This window comes from Phyllostomus hastatus, unplaced genomic scaffold (genome assembly GCF_019186645.2).
Source record: "Phyllostomus hastatus isolate PE091 unplaced genomic scaffold, TTU_PhHast_1.1 phas_contig_38, whole genome shotgun sequence".
In the NCBI taxonomy this organism is placed as follows: Eukaryota; Metazoa; Chordata; class Mammalia; order Chiroptera; family Phyllostomidae; genus Phyllostomus; species Phyllostomus hastatus.
This window is the reverse complement of record NW_025333869.1, coordinates 23206331-23228017: the sequence shown is the minus strand read 5'-3', so window position 1 is coordinate 23228017 and position 21687 is coordinate 23206331. Positions and strand designations below refer to the sequence as shown.

The 21687-nt window shown below is 50.7% G+C and overlaps 1 protein-coding gene across 18 annotated transcripts in view; it reads right to left on the bottom strand.

Moving 5' to 3' along the window:
- Window positions 1-21687, bottom strand: part of CAMK2G (calcium/calmodulin dependent protein kinase II gamma) — a 55784-nt gene that overhangs the window by 21304 nt on the left and 12793 nt on the right. For 10 of the 18 annotated variants that reach the window (XM_045842284.1, XM_045842289.1, XM_045842286.1 and 7 more), the window contains exons 4-12: window positions 14524-14578; window positions 13601-13666; window positions 10285-10357; window positions 10032-10134; window positions 9517-9600; window positions 8979-9073; window positions 8324-8446; window positions 4806-4889; window positions 4524-4566 (exon numbers count right to left, since the gene is read on the bottom strand). In XM_045842284.1, the coding sequence (XP_045698240.1) occupies window positions 4524-4566; window positions 4806-4889; window positions 8324-8446; window positions 8979-9073; window positions 9517-9600; window positions 10032-10134; window positions 10285-10357; window positions 13601-13666; window positions 14524-14578 (726 nt within the window). Of the gene's footprint in view, window positions 1-1912; window positions 1976-4523; window positions 4567-4805; window positions 4890-8323; window positions 8447-8978; window positions 9074-9516; window positions 9601-10031; window positions 10135-10284; window positions 10358-13600; window positions 13667-14523; window positions 14579-21687 lie in introns of all 18 variants that reach the window. The other 8 variants (XM_045842280.1, XM_045842285.1, XM_045842283.1 and 5 more) reach the window with 1 other exon arrangement.

Below are 21687 nucleotides of genomic sequence, written 5' to 3'. Positions count from 1 at the left end.
CAGGAGATTGCTGTGTCTGAAAAGGGGACCAAAGAGTCTCCTGAGACCCCTGAAAGCAATGCCCTGCCTGGTAGCCCCAAAGCATGAAGGACATCTCAAGCAGCATCAGACCCTCGGGTTAGCACCCAAGGATCTCCTCTGCCATGGACGAGGGCTCGGCAGAAACAGGGACACACTGTGCTTAGAAGAAGAAACCACATTCAGTGCTGGAGCTGCCTGGGCCATTGGGAGCCCTGCCCCTGACAGCTTCCACCCAGGCCTGGAAGCAGAGCACCAGGGTGAAAGGTGGGGGCTCCATCCCTAGATGCCATGGAGATTCTCAGGATGGACAAGCTGGAAGGATGCAAGACATCTCCTGAGTGTTCTCAAGAAACAAGAGTGTCACAGTTCACGAAAGAGACCATACGTGAGGACAGACAGACACAGACACACAGACCAGGACCACCTACAGGAGGGTTTTGCCAGGGGATGAAGCCTTGACTGGGCAGGTCCTCACCAGGTTTTCTGGGTCCTGTCTGCCACCCTTTCCTCAGAGTCCACTCTCTGAACCCACAGAGCAGAAGGACTGGGCAGAATAACAAGGTATTAAACAGATTCTAGCCAGCACAGGGTGACTGATGCTCAAGGCTGATGAGCTCTGTGCGGGGAGGCTGGTAGCAGAAAGTAGAGGGGAAGGTCTGGGAGGCACAAGGACATGGAATCAGCCCAACTGTCTGATCCACTGGACCTCACTGGGTTTGCATCTTAGTTCTACCACTTGCTGGCTGTGTGACCTTGAGTGAGTTACTTAACCTCTCTAAGCCTGTTTTGTTTTGTTTTTTAATCTACAAAATGGGATAAAACAGGGCCTGGGCCATAGGACAATGATGGGGGCCCAGTGGAATCATGCATGAAAAGCACTAAGCAGAGTGCTTGGCACACAGCAAGTACTCAGTGCTAACTGCTGTTACTACTGCTGCTGCCACTCTTGCCTTTAGGTGGGCATTCAGACCCAAGCTGGGTCCCATCTCCCTACAGTGTGAATAGGGGTGGTTCCGTCACAAGAATTCTGATCCCCCAAAATGGCCTTTGGCCATCCCTACTTCCAGTCATGCTAGGATGATTGGAAAGTTATGTTTTTAATGTATTTACTACTATGCCTGACCACCACTTGTGTTAAGTGCTTTACATACATCAGAGTTCTCAACTCCAACTGCCCATCAGAATCACTTGGGGAACTTAAAAAAAAAAATGCTATGCCTATCCCATGCTGGGGGATTCCTATTTTATTTGTCTAGGGTGGAGTGCAGCATCGGGATTTTTTACAAGCTCTCTTGTACAGGCCAGGTAGAGCCTGTAATCATCACCATGATATTTTATTAGCCCCACTGGAGAGATGAGCAAACCAAGGCTGGGAGAGCTGATGTGGCTCGGTCAGGGTGTGGCAGGGCCAGGATCCAAACCCAGGGACGCTGTCTCCACAGCTTCTGCACTCTATAGCCTGTCAGACCAAAGGCCTGAAATGACAGACTTCACAGTTTTGAGGGGCGTGGCTTCCTCGGTGGGGTCTCCAACAGTGCTGTTGAAGCCGAATCCTAGCACGCCCAGGGATGTGGCTGGGCCTACCTCTAGCCGCAGCCACAGGGAGGCCGAGCTCTCAGGCCATCTGGAGGAAAGCCTCCTGCTGCCCAGCTCCATGTCCCCAGGCTATTGCCTCCTGAGAGTTGGCAAGCGCCCAGCATGCATGGCTGGTTAGGGGCTCCGTAACATCAATGCGCTCGCAGATGCCAAGTTAGGTGGTCCGTCCGGCATGCCCATCTCAGCCCGCAAGCATGGGACTCGCCTCCCTGGTGAGTGGGCCTGGCATGCTGGCCCTCCTGGTGGGGTGGCAGGGAGCCGAGGCAGGCGGTCGGGGAGGACTCATGCCACGTACCTTGCCCGGCCAAGCCGGCGGCGCTCGCGGCAGGCGAGGCGGGGGCGGAGCTCTGCCTGCCAACTGAGGGGATACAATCTCTCAGTGCACAGAGCTGCCGCAAAGCCACGGGGGCCAGTCAGCAGCGAGCATGCCCCAGCGCGAGGCGCAGGAACCCGCTGGCCGCCCACGCACAGCAGGGTCCGCGTGGCGTGGCCAAGCCAGCCGAGCTGGGGGAGCGAAGGCGCTGGGGGCAGGCTGAGGAACAGGTGCAGCCAGCCCTACAGCAGTCTGGGGACCTGAGAGGACTGGACTCAGATGGGGTGGAGGGAATGCCACGGCTCGGCTTGGTGGAAATGGCTCAGTGCCTGTCCTGTGACCACCTCACATGAGGGTCTCCAGGGAAAAGCCTGAATTGGTGAAAGGCAGTTAGTTATCCTTTCGGAGATAGTCCAGCCCTAGCATGAGACCATAAGGGAACTGAGCCCCACTCTCCAACCTCTCTCTTAAGGGGCCTAAGTGAGGATATTTTCAGAGCTCAGAGCAGAGGGCAGCCCTGTCCTCGAGGCACGTTCCAAACAATACAGAGACTGGCATTCAGGGCCCAAGAAGGGTCCATGGCCTTCGTGCAGCCAAGTTCACTAATGTTCCATATCTGCTCGCTCCTTAGAGACAGGTTGCTTCCTCTTTAAGGGAGAGCCAGTATTTCTCAGTGTTCCAAGGGTAAGATGCCCAAGAAGTGAGGCCCCAGAAAAGAAAAAACAACAAAACAAAGGCTGCTGAAGCAATACATTCTAGAAGCCCTGATTTCACCATTAGCCAAACTGCTCAAGTTCCCAGCTAAGCTACACCCATTTGGGGTCAACTCAGCAAATGTCCTAGCTCGTTCCTACAGAAACACACAGGTGACCTTCCTTCTGGATTATACCTGTACACACATCTTTCTGCAGAAGCTTCTGGAGATAGGCTGTCCTCACCTGTCCTAGAGTCAGGGCAGAAAAGGTCATCCTGGAGTGCTGGCAGTATTTTCTTTTTTCTCCTCTGACCCAGAGCAAAGTGAATGCAAAGGCCAGATGAGGTCTGGGCAGCAAGGACAGGAGGCTCTTTAGGGATTAGTGAAGGTGCTTTGTTCTAACAGAGAGACTGATTTCCTGAAATGGATGAGGACAGGTTGGTGCAGAGGCCTGAGGCCACCGGGTGGGGCGCAGGCTATCGATTTCCCAGCAGCCTGTCTTCACATTTCTTCCACTCAGAGAGAGAACAGATCACCACTCTAGGGTCAGCAGAGTACCCTGGAGCATCCTAAAAAAAGGCTCTTAAACCAAGAAAGTAGACGCTGCAAGCAATTAGAAGACAAGAAGCATGCTGTGGGACTTGAGCTCCACCCCTGTTGGAGGCAGCCGGCTGGGCCCTCCTGCTCCCATTTGTGAGCAGTGAACCCGGGACCGTGGACTTGCCTTCATGGGTACCCACAACACAAGAACAAGCCCCAAACCAGGGCCAAGGGGATGGCCTGAGGTGGGACACTCCCCTGGCTCGGTCTCCAGTCCTGACCCTTCAGGGCCCTGCGGCTCTCACTTGGGCTAGGGCTCAGGAGACCCATGTCCTCTCACCTGTGGCTTCCTCAGAGCCAGGGCTTTGGGTTACTGGAGCCAACACAGACGAGCCCACGGGGACTCAGCTCCAGGAAGCAACCTCTCCCAGAGTGGCTGCTCCCAGAGCCTCCCACACAAGCCCCTTTCCACAGCAGTGCAGAAGGAAAGCAAGGGAGCAGGCTTGTTATCAGAATGACAGCAGGGGGTCTTGAACCAAAACAGTGGGGCTGGGGGTCGGGGGGAGGGAAGGCCAGGGAAAAAGGAAAGCAGAGGAGAGAACTGTCTGCAGTTAGTCCTGACATTAATCTTTTTCTCACAGAAAAGCCACTGTGCTTCCCAATTGAGGGCAAACAATGATGAGGGTGGGGGTGGGGGCCAGGTGGGGAGGAGGTGGAGTGTCTTGCATCTTAAAAAGAAATGTCAAGTGTGATTTGCAAATTATTGGTCCCAGCTTTCCTAATTCCTCATGCAAATTTAAACAAGTGCCTTTCCCTCCATCCTGCTAGTCTCTATTTTTTCCACTTTTACAGCTACTATCACTGGGAATATTTTAAGCACAGTTGTAAAAGGTTTAAACCTCTGGAATAATTTCTATTAGTCATCTTTCCTTGGACAAGTAGAGATCACCCCAGTCTGCAAATTACTGGTGGGGACTAGAAGGTGCAGTACATCTCATCTCTCCTTTCCCCAGCACAGCCTCCAACACACCAGAGATGAGCTAACCTCTTAGAGCGCTGACAGCTCTTCAGAAAATGAAATAAGAATTCCCAGAGATAAGGTCAATGGGAGACCAAACAGGCTACTCCTTGGGAGATTCTAGGGAGCAGAGCTCATAAACTTGAACCCAAGTAAACCGCCCCCCCCCCCCCCCGCCCCGCCAGAATGTCAGGTTTTAGGACCCAGCAGCAGTGGGATCCTCATCATCTTGGGTCCAGGTGTTGCTGAGAGACTCAGCACCAGGATGGCAGCTTATGGCAACACCTTGTTCTGACCCACTCACCTCAGTAGCATTAAAGTGCACGGCTGAGAAAACATACCTGAAAAGTTCCTGGAAACAAGCATGGTCGTGAGGATGGCACCCTGGAGAAAGAAGAGGGTCCTGTGAATCCAATCTGACTCTAGAAAAGCATCGCCTGTTCTCAGGCCAAGGGCAGCTGCTGGCTAGGGCCTGAGGACATCAAGTCTCTTGAGACCCCCAGTATGTGCACCTTTCATTGCTCAGCCCCAGCCAGGGGGATAGCTTCCTTCTGTGATGGGGCAGGGGGTGACTGTCAAAAGGTCAGACTTCAGGGCACTGGCAGCCAGAAGGCAAGACTCACCTTCAGTTTTCTCCGGGCATTGAACTTGCGCAAGCACTCCACAGTCTCCTGACGATGCATCATGGATGCCACTGTGGACCGTTGCTGGAAGCCAGACAGACAGACCAGTGAGGCCCCAGCCAGACTCTTGTGCCCCCACCTTAGTCCCAGCAACGATGGCCAGGCACTCAGCCACCCAAGTTGCTCAGAAGACAAAACGAGGTCATAGATACAAAAATGCTTTTAAAATAAAACTACCACCTGAAACTCAAGGTTATGCAAGGACAAGAATGTGAGTATGAAAACGCCACCATATTTGAGGAGGGGCCTAAGAGAGCACTCTCCTCCCCTCTGGGAAACGGAGGCAAGGGACTGACTGAGAGTGTCCTGCGTGTTGTGACCCTCATGCAGGCGCTCCTTTCACAACTGTCACTGAGCACCTATGGAGTTCCAGACCCTGAGCATGAGAACAGCCAGGGCTCCTGCTCTCTGCAAAGAGCCTTCATTTCTTCCAGGGAACTCCTCCTAACATACCCCACAAGGACCTAAAAGCAGCTGTGATCCGAGAAGCTAAGGAACTTTACCCTGAAGCATCACTTCTTTTTATCATTTAGGAAGGGAATTTTTCTTCACTGTATGACTGCTAACTTCCTTCCTCCTTAAACAGAGGCCATTGGACATGATATACATCTCCTTGATGACTCAGCGTCAGCCGAAAGAGAATCAGTTACGACACAGTGTAGTGCAGCGATGTCCTCAGGGGCTGCTGAGATATCTAGGATAGTGGAGAGTGGAACCTGCAAAATGACCCCCAGAACATGATATATCCCCAATTTTTGAGTGCCCATTTCAAGTTGCTCACCACCTCCCTTTGCTGTTGCTGTTGCTGTCTTGGCCAGCTGGCTGGAAAAGTAAATCCTACCACGCGCAGTCTGGTGCCCACAAGCCCTCGGGGCAACCCTGCACTGTTCGCCACATTCTGGGCCTGCTCCCTTTCCTGGTTCCCAAAGCACCTCTTCCAACCTCTTCTCTCATTTCACCTCCTCCTCCAGAGTGTAAACTTCTCCACAAAGGGAAAAGAAAGCTCATCAAGACAGAATCTCAACTTCAACAACCCCACCCTCACGCTGACTTTCGCCCACCTGGGTCTCAGCAGCAGCATCCCTCACATCCAGTGCTGAGCCCTCAGCCTGGGCTTGGGAGTCCCTGTCTCATTCAGCTGTTAAAACCTTCGTTTCCTCAATCAGCTAATATTTTTAACCCCTTACTCCTGATATATTCTTCTCTGCATCCTATACATTATAGTCAAGCCTCTCCTTAAAAGTTTAAAAACTCCCCTAACCCATCATCTGTCTTCTCTAAGTAGTACCATTTCTTTCTCCCTTCACCCCCATTAGCTCTGCACCTCACTGAAAACAGGCTACATCAGTCTCTCTCACTCCACTGCCTCTACTGGTAAAAATAACAAAACCGTGGCCTCTAACTGGTCAGAGCCTGTGAACTCTTTCCTGTCTTTATCGTGGATTCTCCGAAGCATCTGATTACAGATGCTCCCTTACTGAGAGCACCCCCCGTTTCTTAAGACCTCTTGCTCCTGCTCCTCCTTCTACAATGGAAGCTCTTATTCTCAGTCCCCCTTGCAGGATCCTCTAACTCTGTCGTGAAATGCTGAGGTTTAGCAGCTATCTCCTCTCTTATACAACAAGCCCACAGCAAAAATTCGATCAGCACAGAAGTAATCCCTTCTGTTTCTACAGCAGCAACACTACCTATGCAGACACAACTATACCCTGCATTTCCAGTTTTTAACTTTTCTAACCTCTAGAACCATATTTCTAACTACCCACTGAATGTCTCCAGTGGAAGGTCTCAGACACCGTAACTCAAAATGTATGAAACTAAAATCATCACACTTTCTCACAAACTGGGTCCTCCTCTGGGTTTTTTCTGGGTTGGTGAAGGGTACCACCCTCCATCAGTTACCAACTCAAAAAGTGGCAGTCCCCACAGAACCCTCTCTACCCCCCAAATCTAAGTGGTTACTAAATTCTTTTGGTTCTATCTCTCAAATATATCAAATTTGTCCTTTTCTTGCCACACCGCCCACTATATGGTTACCCTGAGCTGAGACCTCACCTGGCTTTGCGTAGAGCACAGGTGGCAAACACAAGGCCCGTGGGCGAACCCAGCCTTCCACCTTTTTTTTAATCTGGCCCGGCACCTTGTTTCTACCCAGCAGCAGCACTGAGCTCCTTGCCCCTAGTTAAGGAACAGTTACATTCATACAGTCCTAACATTACATTAAGCCCTTTGAAGGCAACCTCGAGGCTGACATGGTCCCTGGTGGAAATGAGTTTGACACCCCTGGCTTAGACAATTGTGACTGCTCCCTGAGCTCTCTGCCCACAGCCTCTTTGCCTTTCAATCTCATTTTGGACACAGCTTCCAAAGTGCTCTTTCTTAACTACAAATGGTTCCCTATGTTTTCAGAATAAAATCTAAACTCCTTATGTAGAAACTTACATGAGCTTCATTCTCTTGCATTTCTGTGGCCATATCTTCATCTACAACCAAATGAACATGGCTTAAACTTGCTACAATTTCCCGTGGTCTCTCACCCTGGCCCAAGCGAACCCTGTCTACAGGTTATCACCCTGAGGAACTCCTAGTCGCCTGTCAAGAACCAGGAGAGAGGTTGCCTCCTCTATTCGGCCTTCAGCAATCCCATTGCCCATCAGGGACTGCAGGTGCACCTAACCACTCATTACACTCTTTTATGTACCTGTCACATTGTGGTTTGTCTGTCTGAGTGCCTGTGTCCCTCGCTTATCTTCGAGATCTTTGTGGGAAGGGACCAGGCCTCATTCATCTTTGTATCTCCAGCACCCACATGGTGACTGGCACCAAAGTGGCATTCAGTGAACACAGGAATGACAAATAAAAGCATTATGGTTGTCAGAAGGCCTAACTGTACAGATCTTCTGCTCTGCTTAAAAACAGATATTTCAGCTTGATAGAGTTGTACATAAAAAGAGAGTATGTTGACCCACATTGGTAGCCTAGAAGACTCTCCCAAGGTGAGCTTTATGACTGAACTTCAGGGTGCTCTTTTTAATTGCTCAGAGGCCGCTTTTGCTTCTGTTGAGTCTTGGTTTCATTTCTATTAGAGCTGTGTGAGAGCTGAAGTCTGAATATGCACCTTAAGTTTGGCAATTCACTGTGGGTTCTGCCAGCTGCCTTCTATTTCAATTACCCAGAGTCTGCAAAGGTCAACCTCTGCCCTCCTCAAGATCAGAACTAAATCACACCTGACAAGTGGGTGGGAGAGAGACAGGTAGAAGCCAGTTAGCCCCTTCTGCCTCCTCAATCCTTCCTGGTGATGTTTATTGACCCTGGCCCCACCCCCTGGCTCCACCCTTTCTGATGAGTCCTTGCTCAGGACACAGAATAATTATTTGCTGCTTGTAAAAAGAAGGGTAAGGAGGGTACTGAGGGCATACTGAGGGCTGACATCCCTCCACATTGGTGAAGATACTTACGCAGACCCATGGATGCTTGAGAGCCTGGTCGGCTGTGATACGTTTTGCAGGGTTTATGGTCAGCATCTGGTTGATCAAGTTCTTGGCTTCAGGGGTCACTGTATCCCACTCTGGTGATGGGAACTAAGGATCAGAAACAGGGGAAGGAGGAATATGAAACGTATGAGCCTCACACCCTGAAAGGTAGGCTCTGTGTTCACCCCAACTCCTAGCAGTGGGATACTCTGCGCTACCTGAAGCTGAGAGGCAGACAGAGGAGCCCTGGGGTATCCCAGCACCTGTGTCAACTTAAAGACCAGGAAAGGGAGACAGAGCAATCATGGTTAGAACACCAGAATGTAAGATGAGAGCAGGAAGGGACTCCAGCAGCTGGCCGGAGTGATTCAGTAATGTGCCCAAGGCCCTACGGCAACGGAGGGAGCTTCCAGACTCCGTCCCTATGTTTGCAGCACATCACACCTCCATGCCCAAGAGTTTCAGTGAGCTTCTTGATTGTACAGATACTAAGAATGGCTGTGCAAAAAAGTTGCTCCCTGGGATAGTGGGTGGTAAGAATTGCATGCCTGTCCCTGGGCCCTCAAAGTCCCCGACCCTCCTTACATCCCACCTTCTCCCTTGGACTGAGCCCGCAGAGTGGGAACAAAGCAGTTCTTACATCATAGGCTCCAGCCTTGATCTGCTGATACAGCTTGTGTTGATCCTCATCCCAGAAGGGAGGATATCCCACCAGGAGAATATACAGGATGACTCCTATGAGACAGAACCCAGGTCACTGGGGTGAGTCACCTACTCTGCTGAGAAACTGAGAAAAGCCTCACAGGGCCCAGAGCCACCCAGAAGGTCAAGGGCCATACCAGAGATAGAAGTGGATATCAGCCAATAATGCTGTGCCACTAGCCCTCCCTGCTATGCTTCAACCCCGTGACACCAGGCCATGTCAGGGATTTCTTTAAGCACAACACATCCTCTAAGGAGTGGCAAACCCTTCTTCAGAAAGGATGGCAGACAACACATCAGGTATTTGGGGAGGGGTGTGAGGGAACAGCCACCCCGGGACACTAGAGCAAACACCGTGGTCTCACACACACCAGACACTGGCGGGGACCGCAGAGAACAGCAATGCCTTTTTCTCGCCATCACTTGGAGTCAAGGGCCCTTAACACCGAACAGCTGAGAGTGTGGAATGGGCTTACCGCAGGCCCAGATATCCACAGGTTTTCCATAAGGATCTTTCCTCAAGACCTCAGGGGACAAGTAACCTGGGGTGCCAGCAAAACCTGTAGCAGAAGAGAGGGCGGAGGCACACTGAACCCACTTTCTCTCTCATTAAATCCACAACAGCAATTTTCCCCAAGTCCCTCCTCACTTCTGGTGCTGTTTCTACATGAGCTCTCAGCACATGGGCAACCAGAGCTGACAGGCTCAGATGCTTGTCGTGCCCAGAATCTAAATCATAGGGCAAGTCCGTGTGCCTACCAGGAACTCCCCAGCCTCCCCAGAGGCAGCAAGACCGCAGTACTGACAGCAGCTAAGCTCACTGTATTGAGTCACGTAGGGCCAGAGGGGAGCTCTGCACACTCCCTCTCCTCCAGTCTCTGAGGAGGCCAGGACCATTAAGGATCTGGCTTCTAGTTCCGAAAGAGGAAGGCAGATCAGGAAGAGGAGGAAGGGCGGGGGCTGCATTCCAGGAAGACAGGGTCACTCTTACCAAACCAAGCCTGCTGCTCTCCCTGTACTTCGATGGCTAGGCCAAAATCAGCCAGCTTAACTGCGGCACCCTTGCATTTACTCGCCAGCAGCAGGTTCTCAGGCTGTATGAGGAAAAGACAGAACCTTGTGAGGATGCCACCCCTAGGCCCAGAGGGAGCCTAGTTTGGGTGGGCCCTCGCAGTACCACCATCTGGCACTAGGTGGCAATAACACCCCACAAGCAGGAGGCAAAGGGGGAGCCTGAGTAGTACCTTCAGGTCTCGGTGGACAATGTCATGCTGGTGGATATGGTTAACGCTCTCCAGAATCTGATGTATACAGTGGCTGCAAAAGCAGAAGAAAAAGAAATGTCAGTGCACAGTTAAACCACCTCCTCCACAACCACATGTGGTAGACTAGAGCACGTAACTCACGTTCACAGAAAATCACTGAACAGTACGTTAGAACCTCAGACTTTGGGTATCATCCAGTTCACCCTATTTTACAGAAGAAGAAACTGAGTCCCAGGCACATTAAGTGGTTTGTCCAGAGTCTCCCACTAGATAACAGCACAAGAGCAACTAGAACAGGGTCCACCAGAGTCCACCTTGCCTCCTTCGACTGTAAAGGCTCAACACAACTCACTCTTATTTCCAAGATGGTAGAGAGACCCAGGCCCCTGAGGGGGCGGAACCATCCAACCCCTTCCTTTCTTCTCTTTTTCCCTATTGTAACTGTTTTAGAAGAGGCTTGTGGTGGCAACTTAGGCAGGAGAACCCAACTAAACCTGAGTTGTTTGGGGTGGGTACACTCATGTTTATGGGAACATTTATTGACTGCCTTCATGCAGGCAGCAGGCTTGACTGTGCCTAGCACCACACAGGCATTAGAGATGAGTAAGACACAGTGCCTACACTGACACCTAGTAGGGGACAGAAGATGAGCACATTGGCACCTTTAAGAAACAATGTAATATATAAGAGGGGTCCAAACAGGGTACCTAAGGAGTATTTCTTTTCTTTCTTTTTTTCTTAAAATTTTTATTCTCACTTAAGGACATGCTTATTAATTTTTATACAGAGAGGGGAAGGGAGGGAAAGAGAGGGAAACATTGATGTGAGAGAAACTGATTGGCTGCCTTTCATATGTGCCCTAGCTGGGGACCAAACCTACAATCTAGGCATGTGCTCTGACCGGGAATTGAACCCACAACCCTTTGGTTCACAGGATGACACTCCAACCAAATGATTCACACTGGCCAGGAACCCTAAGGAGTATTTCTGATCATGATTTTGCATAGAAAAAGACAAATTACAACAGAGTCACATTCATGATGATTTTTTTTTAAGATTTCTCATAATTTATTGTGGTTATAGGCGATTAATAATGAACAATGTTAAAATAAAAAAATGTGGAGGATTACCTAAGTTTTAAAATATGCATATTATTTACAGCTTACCACAATGGACAGTCTTTCTGTAGGTAATGAGGCTAGAACCACACAGAGTTTAGTAAGTGTGTGTATGTTAACTGCCTGAGCTGATGCCAGCATGAGGCCGCCTGAAGTCCGCACTGTCCTGCCCCACTCCCAGTCGGACTCTCAGCAGACGGTGTTGGCCCTACAGAGCAGTGGTGAAAACTGGGGGACAATTTTGCCTCCCAAGGGACATCTGGCAATGCCTGGAGACATTTCTGGCTGTCGCAACTGAGAGGGGTGTACTGGCATCTAGTGGGTAGAGGCCAAGGGTGCGTCTAAACCTCTACAACACACGGTGGGGGGGGGGGGTCTCACAACAAAAAAATTATCTGGTCCCAAATGTCAGTGCTGCTGAGGCTGAAGAATCCTGGCTTAGAGAATGGAGCCTCAGCCGAAGGTACTGCTGGGTACACTGAGCAGGCTTGCAGTATCTGGGGGCGCTGGGCTGGGGACCTGGGCTTATTACTCTTCCTGAAAATCTGGTACTTGGGCTTCCACAAGAGCCAAAGGGGCTTATGAGGCTCTGACCTCCCTACAGATATTACAGGATACAGCCCAAGAGTAGACCACAGAGACTTTAAGACTGAGCTGAAGAGGCGAGTCTCCACAGAAATGTATAATTAGAACAGAGCCAGGCTAGCAGGGAGAGCCTTCTGGCCAAAAATGGCAAAAGTGCGAAGTGTCCCAGCAGAGCCAGGCCAAGCCCACTGGTACAGTCACACACCACCCCCCAGCTCTCCCTCCTCCCCGCTGGACTCCCTGAGCTATCACCACCTCCTCCCGCCCCACAGCCTGGTCCTCCCCTGCTGGCACTGGAATCCATCTCCCCACTTGAGAATTTTTCCTGAGGCTGAAGCATCTGAAATTGATCAGCAAACACTAGCCTCTCAGTTGAGAAACTGGTGAGGAAGCTGTGCTCCCTTGCTCTCCAGAGGCAGTGGAGCCGCCACACATGCCAGAGAAGCTGCAGGCAGGATGATCAAAACCAGGTTGTAAGGACATCACCCTCGGAGAAAACTTGGGCTGGGGAGGAGCCGAGGCAGGAATGGCAGGCCAAACAAGCACGCAGAGCCGTGGTGTGGGAGGAATTCTGCTGTGTCACATGAAGGAGCTGCCAGGGCCTCCATGGAGGGCCTGGGGCCAAGAGGTGTGGCAGAGGAATGGTCCTCTGGCCAGAGGAGCCCCACATCAGGACTGGTCATGGTGGTCAAAAGACAATGCGACAAAGGCTGAAATCTCCTCAAAAGGTTCCTGGGTGGATGATTAACCCTTCGGGACGTAAATCGTGTTTCTTCATCTCTGGATCATCCCCAGGATGCCTTATACACAGCACAATTTGTCAAAGGGAAGAAGGGGGATAAGGGGTGCCCTTGCGCATGCCCACAGGTATACACTGTGGTGCAAAGGAATGGTATTTCTTTTTTATTTTTATTTTTTAAGTTTTACTTGTTTTTAGAGAGGGGAAGGGAAGGAGAAACAGAGGAAAAGAAACATGAATGTGTGGTTGCCTCTCCCATGCCCCCAACTGGGGACCTGGCCTGCAACCCAGGCATGTGCCCTGACTGGGAATCAAACCGGCAACCCTTTGCTTTGTGGGCCTGCGCTCAATCCACTGAGCTACACCAGCCAGGAGGAAAGGTACTTCTGACATGATGGGATAAACGAGACTTGTAAGAGCTTTGCAGAAAACAACAACAACAACAAAACTGCCCTAGCTGGTGTGGCTCAGTGGACTGAGCACCAGCCTGCAAACTGAGAGGTTGCAGGTTCAATTCCTGGTCAGGGCACACATCTGGGTTGCAGGTCAGGTCCCCAGAGGGGGCTGTACAAGAGGCAACCAGTTGATGTTTCTCTGGCACATCAATGTTTCTCTCCCTCTCTTACCCTCTCTCTAAAAAACAAATAAATAAATAAAATCTTTAAAAGAAAAAATGATCTGCAAGTGTTGCATTTTAAACTTTTTGTATCACCCACAGAATGCAACCCGAGTCTAGCCCTATAAAATCTTTGTCTGGACACAAGCTCCTCCCCAAAGACTATTGAAGCAGACACAGTACCTGGTCCCTAAGATGACCAGGACTCACACTTGAACTATAGGGTCCTCATCTCACCTGGCATCAGCTTCACTGTAGTATTCTCTGGCCACGATGTCTTCAAACAGCTCTCCGCCAGTAACACTGCAACCAACAAAGATGGTCAGAGGAGACAAGCCAGCTGGCCAACCCCAGCATCCAAAAGATAACAGGTCACAATGTAGAGCAGCTTTTAAAGAAATCCTAACTCTGTGTGCATTTCATCTGACAGCCCAGAACACAATCAATCCTTCAATGACATGGGGCTTTTCTTTGCGGTAATATGGGCCCTTACTCTTGCACATTTTGTTTTTATAATCTACATATGCCTAATACTCAGGCAAAGATGAATATACAGGGGTCTAAGAGAAAATAGTTGACCTACTCAGGAAGTCATAGATTTGAGACCAACATAAACACTAAGATACAGTTGCCCAAAAAGAACGGACCCACTACTTGAAGTTGAAGAATAATGAGACTACGGAGTGATCCAACCTTGAAAATACCAAAGAGGCATTTCCAGGAGGTGAAGAGCCACTTTTAAGATATTAAACCACATCCAAAGTGGACGAGAGACCAATTGGAGCCCAGTCTACAACTACTAAAAGCTACCTCCGAGTTCTCAGAATTTGTAAGGCCATGTAAACAGCGGCATCCCATTTCTCTGCTAAGGACAACACACCAAGGATCAAGAAGAAAGCATCTGCATGAGATGTGCTGCTGAACCAAATGCAGCAGCAGTGCCATTTGGGGTTTGGGGCCCCGGGGAGACATTGACTGAGCAATGAGACTCCTCAGCAACATGCCCCTCACCAGAGGAAGTTCAAAATCAAATTCTTCCTCTCGGGCAAAGGAGAGGGACCCTTGGCAGAGGCTGAAGACCCAGTTTAGGCCTTTTCCTGAAACTTCATTTTGAACTAGCTGAAGGGAAAGGCCTTTGCACCCTCAGAAATGGCACTTACAGGTCAAACACGAGGTAGTGGAACCCTTCTTCAGAAATACTGTCGTGGAGGCGCACTGCAAGAGAAGAGACGGGACAGACATTAATTAACAGAGAGAAAACTTGGAAACCCTCTTCCTCTCCTTCTCAGCAGCTCCACTCTCGCCCCATCCCATCAGGCTCCTGGGGTGGGCTGTGTCCTGCAGGAGTGGCAGGGAGAAGGGTGGGCACTCCTCAATCCAAGGGTAAGCAGCCCTGGTGCAAAGACAGCCAGACCCCAGGGCGAGCACTCTGGTCGCCATGTCCGACTGTCTCAGATGTAGGCAAGAGAGAAGCTTCCTGGCCAGGACAGAGGATATGATGTGTCACAGTGCAATGCAGAGAAGCAGTAGTGAAGCTCACCACAGGGGACAGAGAATGACAACAGAAGAGAGCCCGAAAGCTCTTTCAGAGGAGTAAACGGGAACAGAAGAATTAAAGGGAGGAAAGAAGTGGGAGAGGCAGAGCCCAGCAGGGAGGCACGTGGAGCAAGGATGACGGATGGTGAGCACAGGAGGCAACACGCAAGTTCAGGCAAAGACAACAAGAACCGTTACATTAAGTGCCTATCATGTGCCAGACCTTGTGTAAGCCTCCTTGCATACATTACTGATTCGATAGGCATTTATTGAGTGTGTACTATGTGCCAGACCCTGTGCTAGGTGGTTCAGAGATTTGGGAAGGACATAGTGCCTGCCTTCAAGGAGTTTATTATTTCTGATGACCATCACGAGATGAGGACACTCCCATTCTACAGATGAGGACACAGGAGGTTCACGGACACAGAGTATCTTGCCAAAGGCCAAACATATGGTAGGTTAAGCTGTGAATCCATCTCTGTCTGTCTCCAAAGACTGGTCTACACTGCTGCTTGCTATAAGACATGTGGAGTGGCCCACACACCCAGGCAATAAAGTAATGGAGCCAGGGAAAGGGACCATGCACGAATATACCTATAGGTGTCACAGATGAACCTGGGAGGCTACCACGTGGAGCAAACTACAGCGACTCACAAACTGTGAGAGAAGGCTGGCGAGCAGAATCCCTTCCCACTCCTCACCTCCACAGCACTTGGGCAAAACACCAGCCTAATGTCTTCTGATGTCTTCTCCTCAAGCTTCTGCCCACAAAGCCACCTCTGGGTTAAATGCCAAGTTCTGAGCATCATTCTAATGCCAACACGATGTGATGATTTGGCTGACAGTCTGGCTGTTCCTGTCCCTTTCCTCACCTGAACTCTCTTGATAGAAAAACCTCAGTTCCAAAGGGACTTTACAAGCTCTGCTTGACCTTTGCCCCAACCCCCAGCAGTTGCAGGAGCACCTCACAGAGCACTTCAGGAATGGCCCGACACCACCAAACCGACCAGTGAGGTTCTTGAATACAAAGAAATCACCGCCTCTCTCCCTTAGCCTGGCCCAGGCTGCCAACTACCCCCAAATGACAGCTTCCATTCTGGTGTCAGAGTGTTTTATCAGGGCTGAGGTGCTTCCCCACATCCATTCCCACCAAAACAAGATCAGATGTAAGGTAAAATATAGGCACTAAGCCATCACCAGAGCTCTGGGGCTCTCCTCACCAGACAAATGAGGACTTGGGCCTGCCAGGGCTTGAACCAGGGCCTGACGACTGTCTACACTTCCTGCTGCCCACCTCAGTTGATCTGATCTGGTTACTCAACTCCAAATTCCACTCCAAACTGAGTATTTCTATGATTTACCAATGAGATCAAAGGCAAGTGGTACTTCTACAATCACTCCTTAAACCATTCTCTTCTGTCTATGGGCAAGCAAGCTCCTGCTTCTCAACGCCTGCAGGTGACAGAAGGAAGGAGCTACAGCCAGGCCCCTGCCTCCTTCCCGCCCTAACCAACCCAGGTGCACTGACGCAGGTCCCCCCAAAGCCCTGCCACCGGTCTCCTCACTGGGCTCCTCTGGTCCACGTCAGTGCTGCGTGCTGAGTCCTGCTGTGGCTGCTGCTCCCTCGCTTCCAAAAGGACTTTCCATTTAATTAAAAATTTGCTATTAAAAAGCATTAAAGTGTGTAATACAAATAATCCCCTGGAAATCAGCTGTCCCAGAAACTAAAAACCACCTTCATGAGGGAGGTGACTAACAGCAACAGGGTGGTGAGCTCACAGGACAGCAGGTACGGTGCTAACAACCACTCCTGGGGAGTCCTGCCGCCTCTCCCGCCTGCCCTGAGCCCCCACCCCACCCCCAGTACAGCACAGCAGGGCTGAGAATGGGACAGAAAGTACAGGCGCCCGTGCCTGTGCCCAGACAGGGAGTCACTGGCACGTGCCCTTGTCCAGGAAGGCCACACACAGAGCCCAGGTGGGAGAAGGGCAGGTGGGGAATCAGGAGGAAGACTCGCCCGCCCAGGCCACCCAACCCAGAGAACGGCTTTGCTGTAGGTGCCAGAGTAAGGCTCCACCGAGACAAGGAGGGACAGGTAAGGAAAGCCCATAACTGACCAAGACTGCTATCGTTTTTGTTTTTCCATTGTAAAGAAATTTAGCAGGGAGTGAGAACAAGAGCAGAAACTTGACTTCACCATTCCAAGAGCCTACCTAGCAGATTTTAAATAATGATCCAAATTGTAGAAACAAACACTTACTTGAGCTGTTTCTATGCGCTAGGCCTTGTGCCAAGTGCTTTACATGTTATTTTATTAAACTCTCCTATTAACTTGGTGGAACAGGTACTTTTATTACCCTCATCTAACAGGAAAGGAAACCGAGGCTCCAAAGAAAGTCACACAAGGTCATACGCAGTGGCAGAACTGAGACTTGATGCCAAACAAACTGACATCAAGATCCTTGATACTGCAGAACTGCCCACTGGGGAGCCACTTTCTCCATCCTCGTCGGCAAAGGTGCTCCAACCTGTCCCCACTAGCCCTGGCCATTCTGATTCACTCATCAACGTCCATCTGGCACCTTCTATGAAGCAGGTGTGGCTGCACATGCCACGGATTCAGCTGTGAAGACGAGAAACCTGGCCGTGCCACTGCGGAGCTTCCAGGTGAATGGGGAAGACAAGCTTTAAGCCAGCACTTACACAAACATGTAATTAAGCACTACTGTGCCGAGGGCTGCGAGGCAGAAGTAAGGATGCTGTGGATGCACGCAGTGGAAGAATCTGACCCCTAGCCCATTCCACAGTAATGAGAGGGCACAAAGGCCAAGGAAGGTCAGGCCAAATCCACAGACAGGAAGATCTGGGGAAAGGGGTATGAAGTGTTCAGTATAATACATTACAGCGATAAACCTGATTACTTTTCTTTACAAACTGAGGAAAGAAGAACTGGACAAAAAAACGCCCAAATACTTTTACTTGATGTTTCATACCTCCAAGAACTGACAAAGCCACAACCCAAATATTGTGGCTATTTCCAATTCTCTAAAACCACCCAATGATGATACGCCGTGTTTTAACTAAGAAACCATGGTCAAAAAGCACTAAAAAAAAAGTGTCACTGTTGATGTCTGCAGCAATGGCACAGTGGGAGGGAGGCCCTGTGCCTGGGGACTGGCCGAGGACTGAGGATGCCCACCTCTGCCCCGCCACCCCGGCCCCGGAGTGGTGAGCAGGGATTTAGGAGCTGTTCGGTTATGATCCAACATTTCCTTCTTTTCCTTTTCAACTATTTTTGCCACACTTACTGGTAGCTGAATGGATCCTGGGCCCAAAGGCAGCCTCGTTTGAATACCTTGTAAACTGAGTTGGGGCTGGGGGTCTAGGAGAGATTATTTCTGGCCACTGGAATCTGTTTTCATCTCCATTTATTTTCTAGGCCTCCTTTTCTCACTGAACCCTCTTGTGACAACTCCACAAAGAGGCACAAATGACACAACGGAGGCACAGGCGGCAAAATAATGTGCCGAAAGTCACAGCTACTAACCAGCAAACCCCAATTCAGACTTGGACTTGACACCAAAGCCACAGACCTTTGCTTCTCCACGTATATGGTCCACAGACCGGGATCGTGAGCATCGCCTAGAGATGTGAGGAAGCGCCATCCCGGACCTATTGAGTCAGATCTGAATTTTAACATGATCCCTAGGTGATCCATGAGCACATGAAAGTTTGAGAAGTGCTGCTCTAAGCCACAAGGCTGGACTATGATTGAAACGGCTGGGGCAGCTCAGCATGATGAAGGAGGACAGTCTATTCATCAGAGGAATTTAGAACAGGGAGTGAGCAGATCACAGGGGGAACACAGTCCATTCAAACTCTAGACAATCAGCACTCCTGCTGTCTCCTCCTCTCAACTGCACACCTCTGGCCACTCTCCTAGGGTTGTTTTACGTTCTGCAGTACACCTCATAGGCCTTTTCTTTAAAAAAAATTAATAGACTTTATTTTTTAGAGCATTTGGGTTCACAGCAAAACTGAGCAGACAGTACACAGAGCTCCCACATACCCTCTGTCTCCACATATGCACAGCCTCCCCCACTACCCACACCCCCCACCAGTGGTACAGTTGTCAAAATCAATGAACCTGCTGACGCCTCATCATCACCCAGAATCCACCGTTTACATTAGGGTCCACTCTCCCAACAGGCTTTGTACTCCTGGGACAGAGTATCTACTAGGGAATAAAGCTCGGGACGCCTGGCTCCTTGCATCAAATTCCCTTCCGAGTCTCACAGCAACCAGAGTCTGACCATCAATCAGTTCTTTGCTCCCAGCTTCAACTCTGCACCACTCTTGGCTGATCCACGGGTATCCTTGTGCGATGGAGTTAAAGAGGCTGGAGCCAGGAGGGCCACAGCACTAAAGGATGAAGCAGTGGGGAGATGAGAGGAATGGTGAATTAGGGGGACAGGCTGCCTCCTCTCCTGCCACAAGCCAGGTCAGAATCCATGGCAACCCCGGCCTCCTGGGCCCCTAGCTCTGCCACAGCTCCTGGAGCCCTGGTTCTCAGCGGAAGCCAGACAGCCTGGCCTGCCAGCTCTCCCAGGACACAGTCCTGGCTCACCCTCTCCTCTCCCTGTCCTTGATCCCAGAATAGGGCCTCAGACAAACATCCCTCAGGATCTGGGAGCAACCATGAAATGGAAGCACGGTTCTAGGCAGTCAGATGCTGACAGGTGAGTGCGACTCGCCTGGCCTTGCCTGGGTCTTGCTGTCTCCCTCACAGAGCAGATGGCTAGGGTGGGTCATCTCTCTGTCTGCCTTCATGCTGAGTTGGGGGCAGGTGGTGCAAAGAAAAGACTACCAAACCAATTAAGTCTAAAAGGTCAAAAAGTATATATTTGATTTCTAGAAATAAAATGTTTCAAAGGTTAGAACTTTTTATCCTGCCCGGACCATTCTGTGGTGACCATGCCTGTCCTGCAGGCGATGCAGACCTGGTTCGGCCTCCCGCCTCCCCTGCCCTCCCCCTCGTTCTCCGCCTCCACGAGGAGAATTCATCACTGTTCTACGAACTGGTCGCAAGGAGCACACGGAAAGTTGCTGACCTCAGACCCTGAGACCGAGAACTAGAACACCAAAATGCTTCCATGCTTGCAATGGATTTGATTACCCACGTTTCTTCTTCCTGTTCTAGAACTTCTAGGTCAGAGGTCACCAGCTCACAAAGCCTGCGGGCACGGCACAGGCGGTGCCCACGTGACACGACAGGGCGTGGCAGGGACAGCGGCCAGCGGGCTGAGGGGCCTCCACTGCCCAGCCACAGCTGATGCTGGCTATGCACGGACGTGGGCTCAGCAAAATCAAGCCTTCTGATTTGAAAAACTGGTAAATAGAATTTTTTTCAAAATGTAAAATCTCATTTTTAAACACTGACTGGCAAATAATAAAAATATTTTTAGGCCACTCAGCCACCCAAACCAAAGATGCCTGAATTTTGTGACTGCTCTTCTCAGCATTCCTCTTTGTTGTATCTCTCCTACACTGTCCCCTCTGTGCCATTTTCAGGTGTGAGTCTAAGTTCAATAGATCACCTAGGACCTGTCGGCTGAGAGCTGCTGGCTCTGAGGAACATACTGCACCAGGCAAAGCCGAGTCCTTGAGCACAGGCTATGCCAATCTGCTTCGCGTGTAATCCAAGCTGCTGATTGCCATCTATAAAGCCCTGCATGGTTGGGGTTCTGGTTACCTCAGAGTTGCTCCTGTCCCCTTGGGCTGGAGTACACCCTCAGCTCTCCCCCATAAATAGCTCACGTGAAGTATTCTAGCCTGAGTTCTGGGAAGCCAGAAGCTGAGTAGCTCTGAGGAATCATCGAGCTTCAGCAAGCTGTCTCGCAGCCCTGGCCACCCGCAGAGGAGGGTGGGTGGCCTCCAAGGCACTGAGGGAGCCCTGACATTTAGGCCATGCCTGAGGAGCATGGAACACACTTTTTTTTGTGATGACTCAGGGTTTTTAGGGAGAACCTAGGAGATGCTCCCTCTCTGCCTCAAGTCGAGACTGGGGTTTCTGCTCAGACACTGCAGCCAGCCCAGTTTCTATCCTCCCTGCGAGAAGCACCAAATCAGGGCCAATGCTTTTGGCAAAGACTGTTTCAGCTGAACAATGTAAAACTGAGCCGGAGTGGGTTGTGGCAGGCAAACCTCCTCAGGCTTTAGAACAGCCAACAATGTGCTCTTGTCCCCCAAGTCAGGGTGGGAGCAGGGAGAAACCCTCATCGTTTCTTCTCTTTCCCCATCCTAGTGGCTCCTGCCATCCCTTCTCCAGAGAAGCCAGGCGGGTGGGCAGCTTGCTTTCCTGGCTCTGGGGAGTACAAACAGGAGCACCATGGAAACCCCCAGAGTGTGCACGACACTGCAACAGGAACAAAACTCTTTCAAGTCCAGGAACAAAATCCGGACCCTCTCATGATGGTCATGGAGAGCCCCTGGGGAGGGAGGCTGGCAGGCTACTGGCCCAGAACCTCATACGCTGAGGACCTTGGACCTCGGCCCAAAGACTGGAGGAGGAGGGAAGAAAGGGTGTCTGAACTCTGTTCCAATACCTCATATCCCAGCCTTGAGATGGCATTGCAGGTATGAAGATACCTAGGTTGCAAAACTAAAATGTCCCAGAATTCTGAGCACAACACGGCTGCTTCCCCTTCTGGGAAACACAAGACACTAGGGGCAAAGGCCTAGGGACAGAAGCAGTTCCACATACAAAGGCAGTGGGTCTCTCTTCTCTA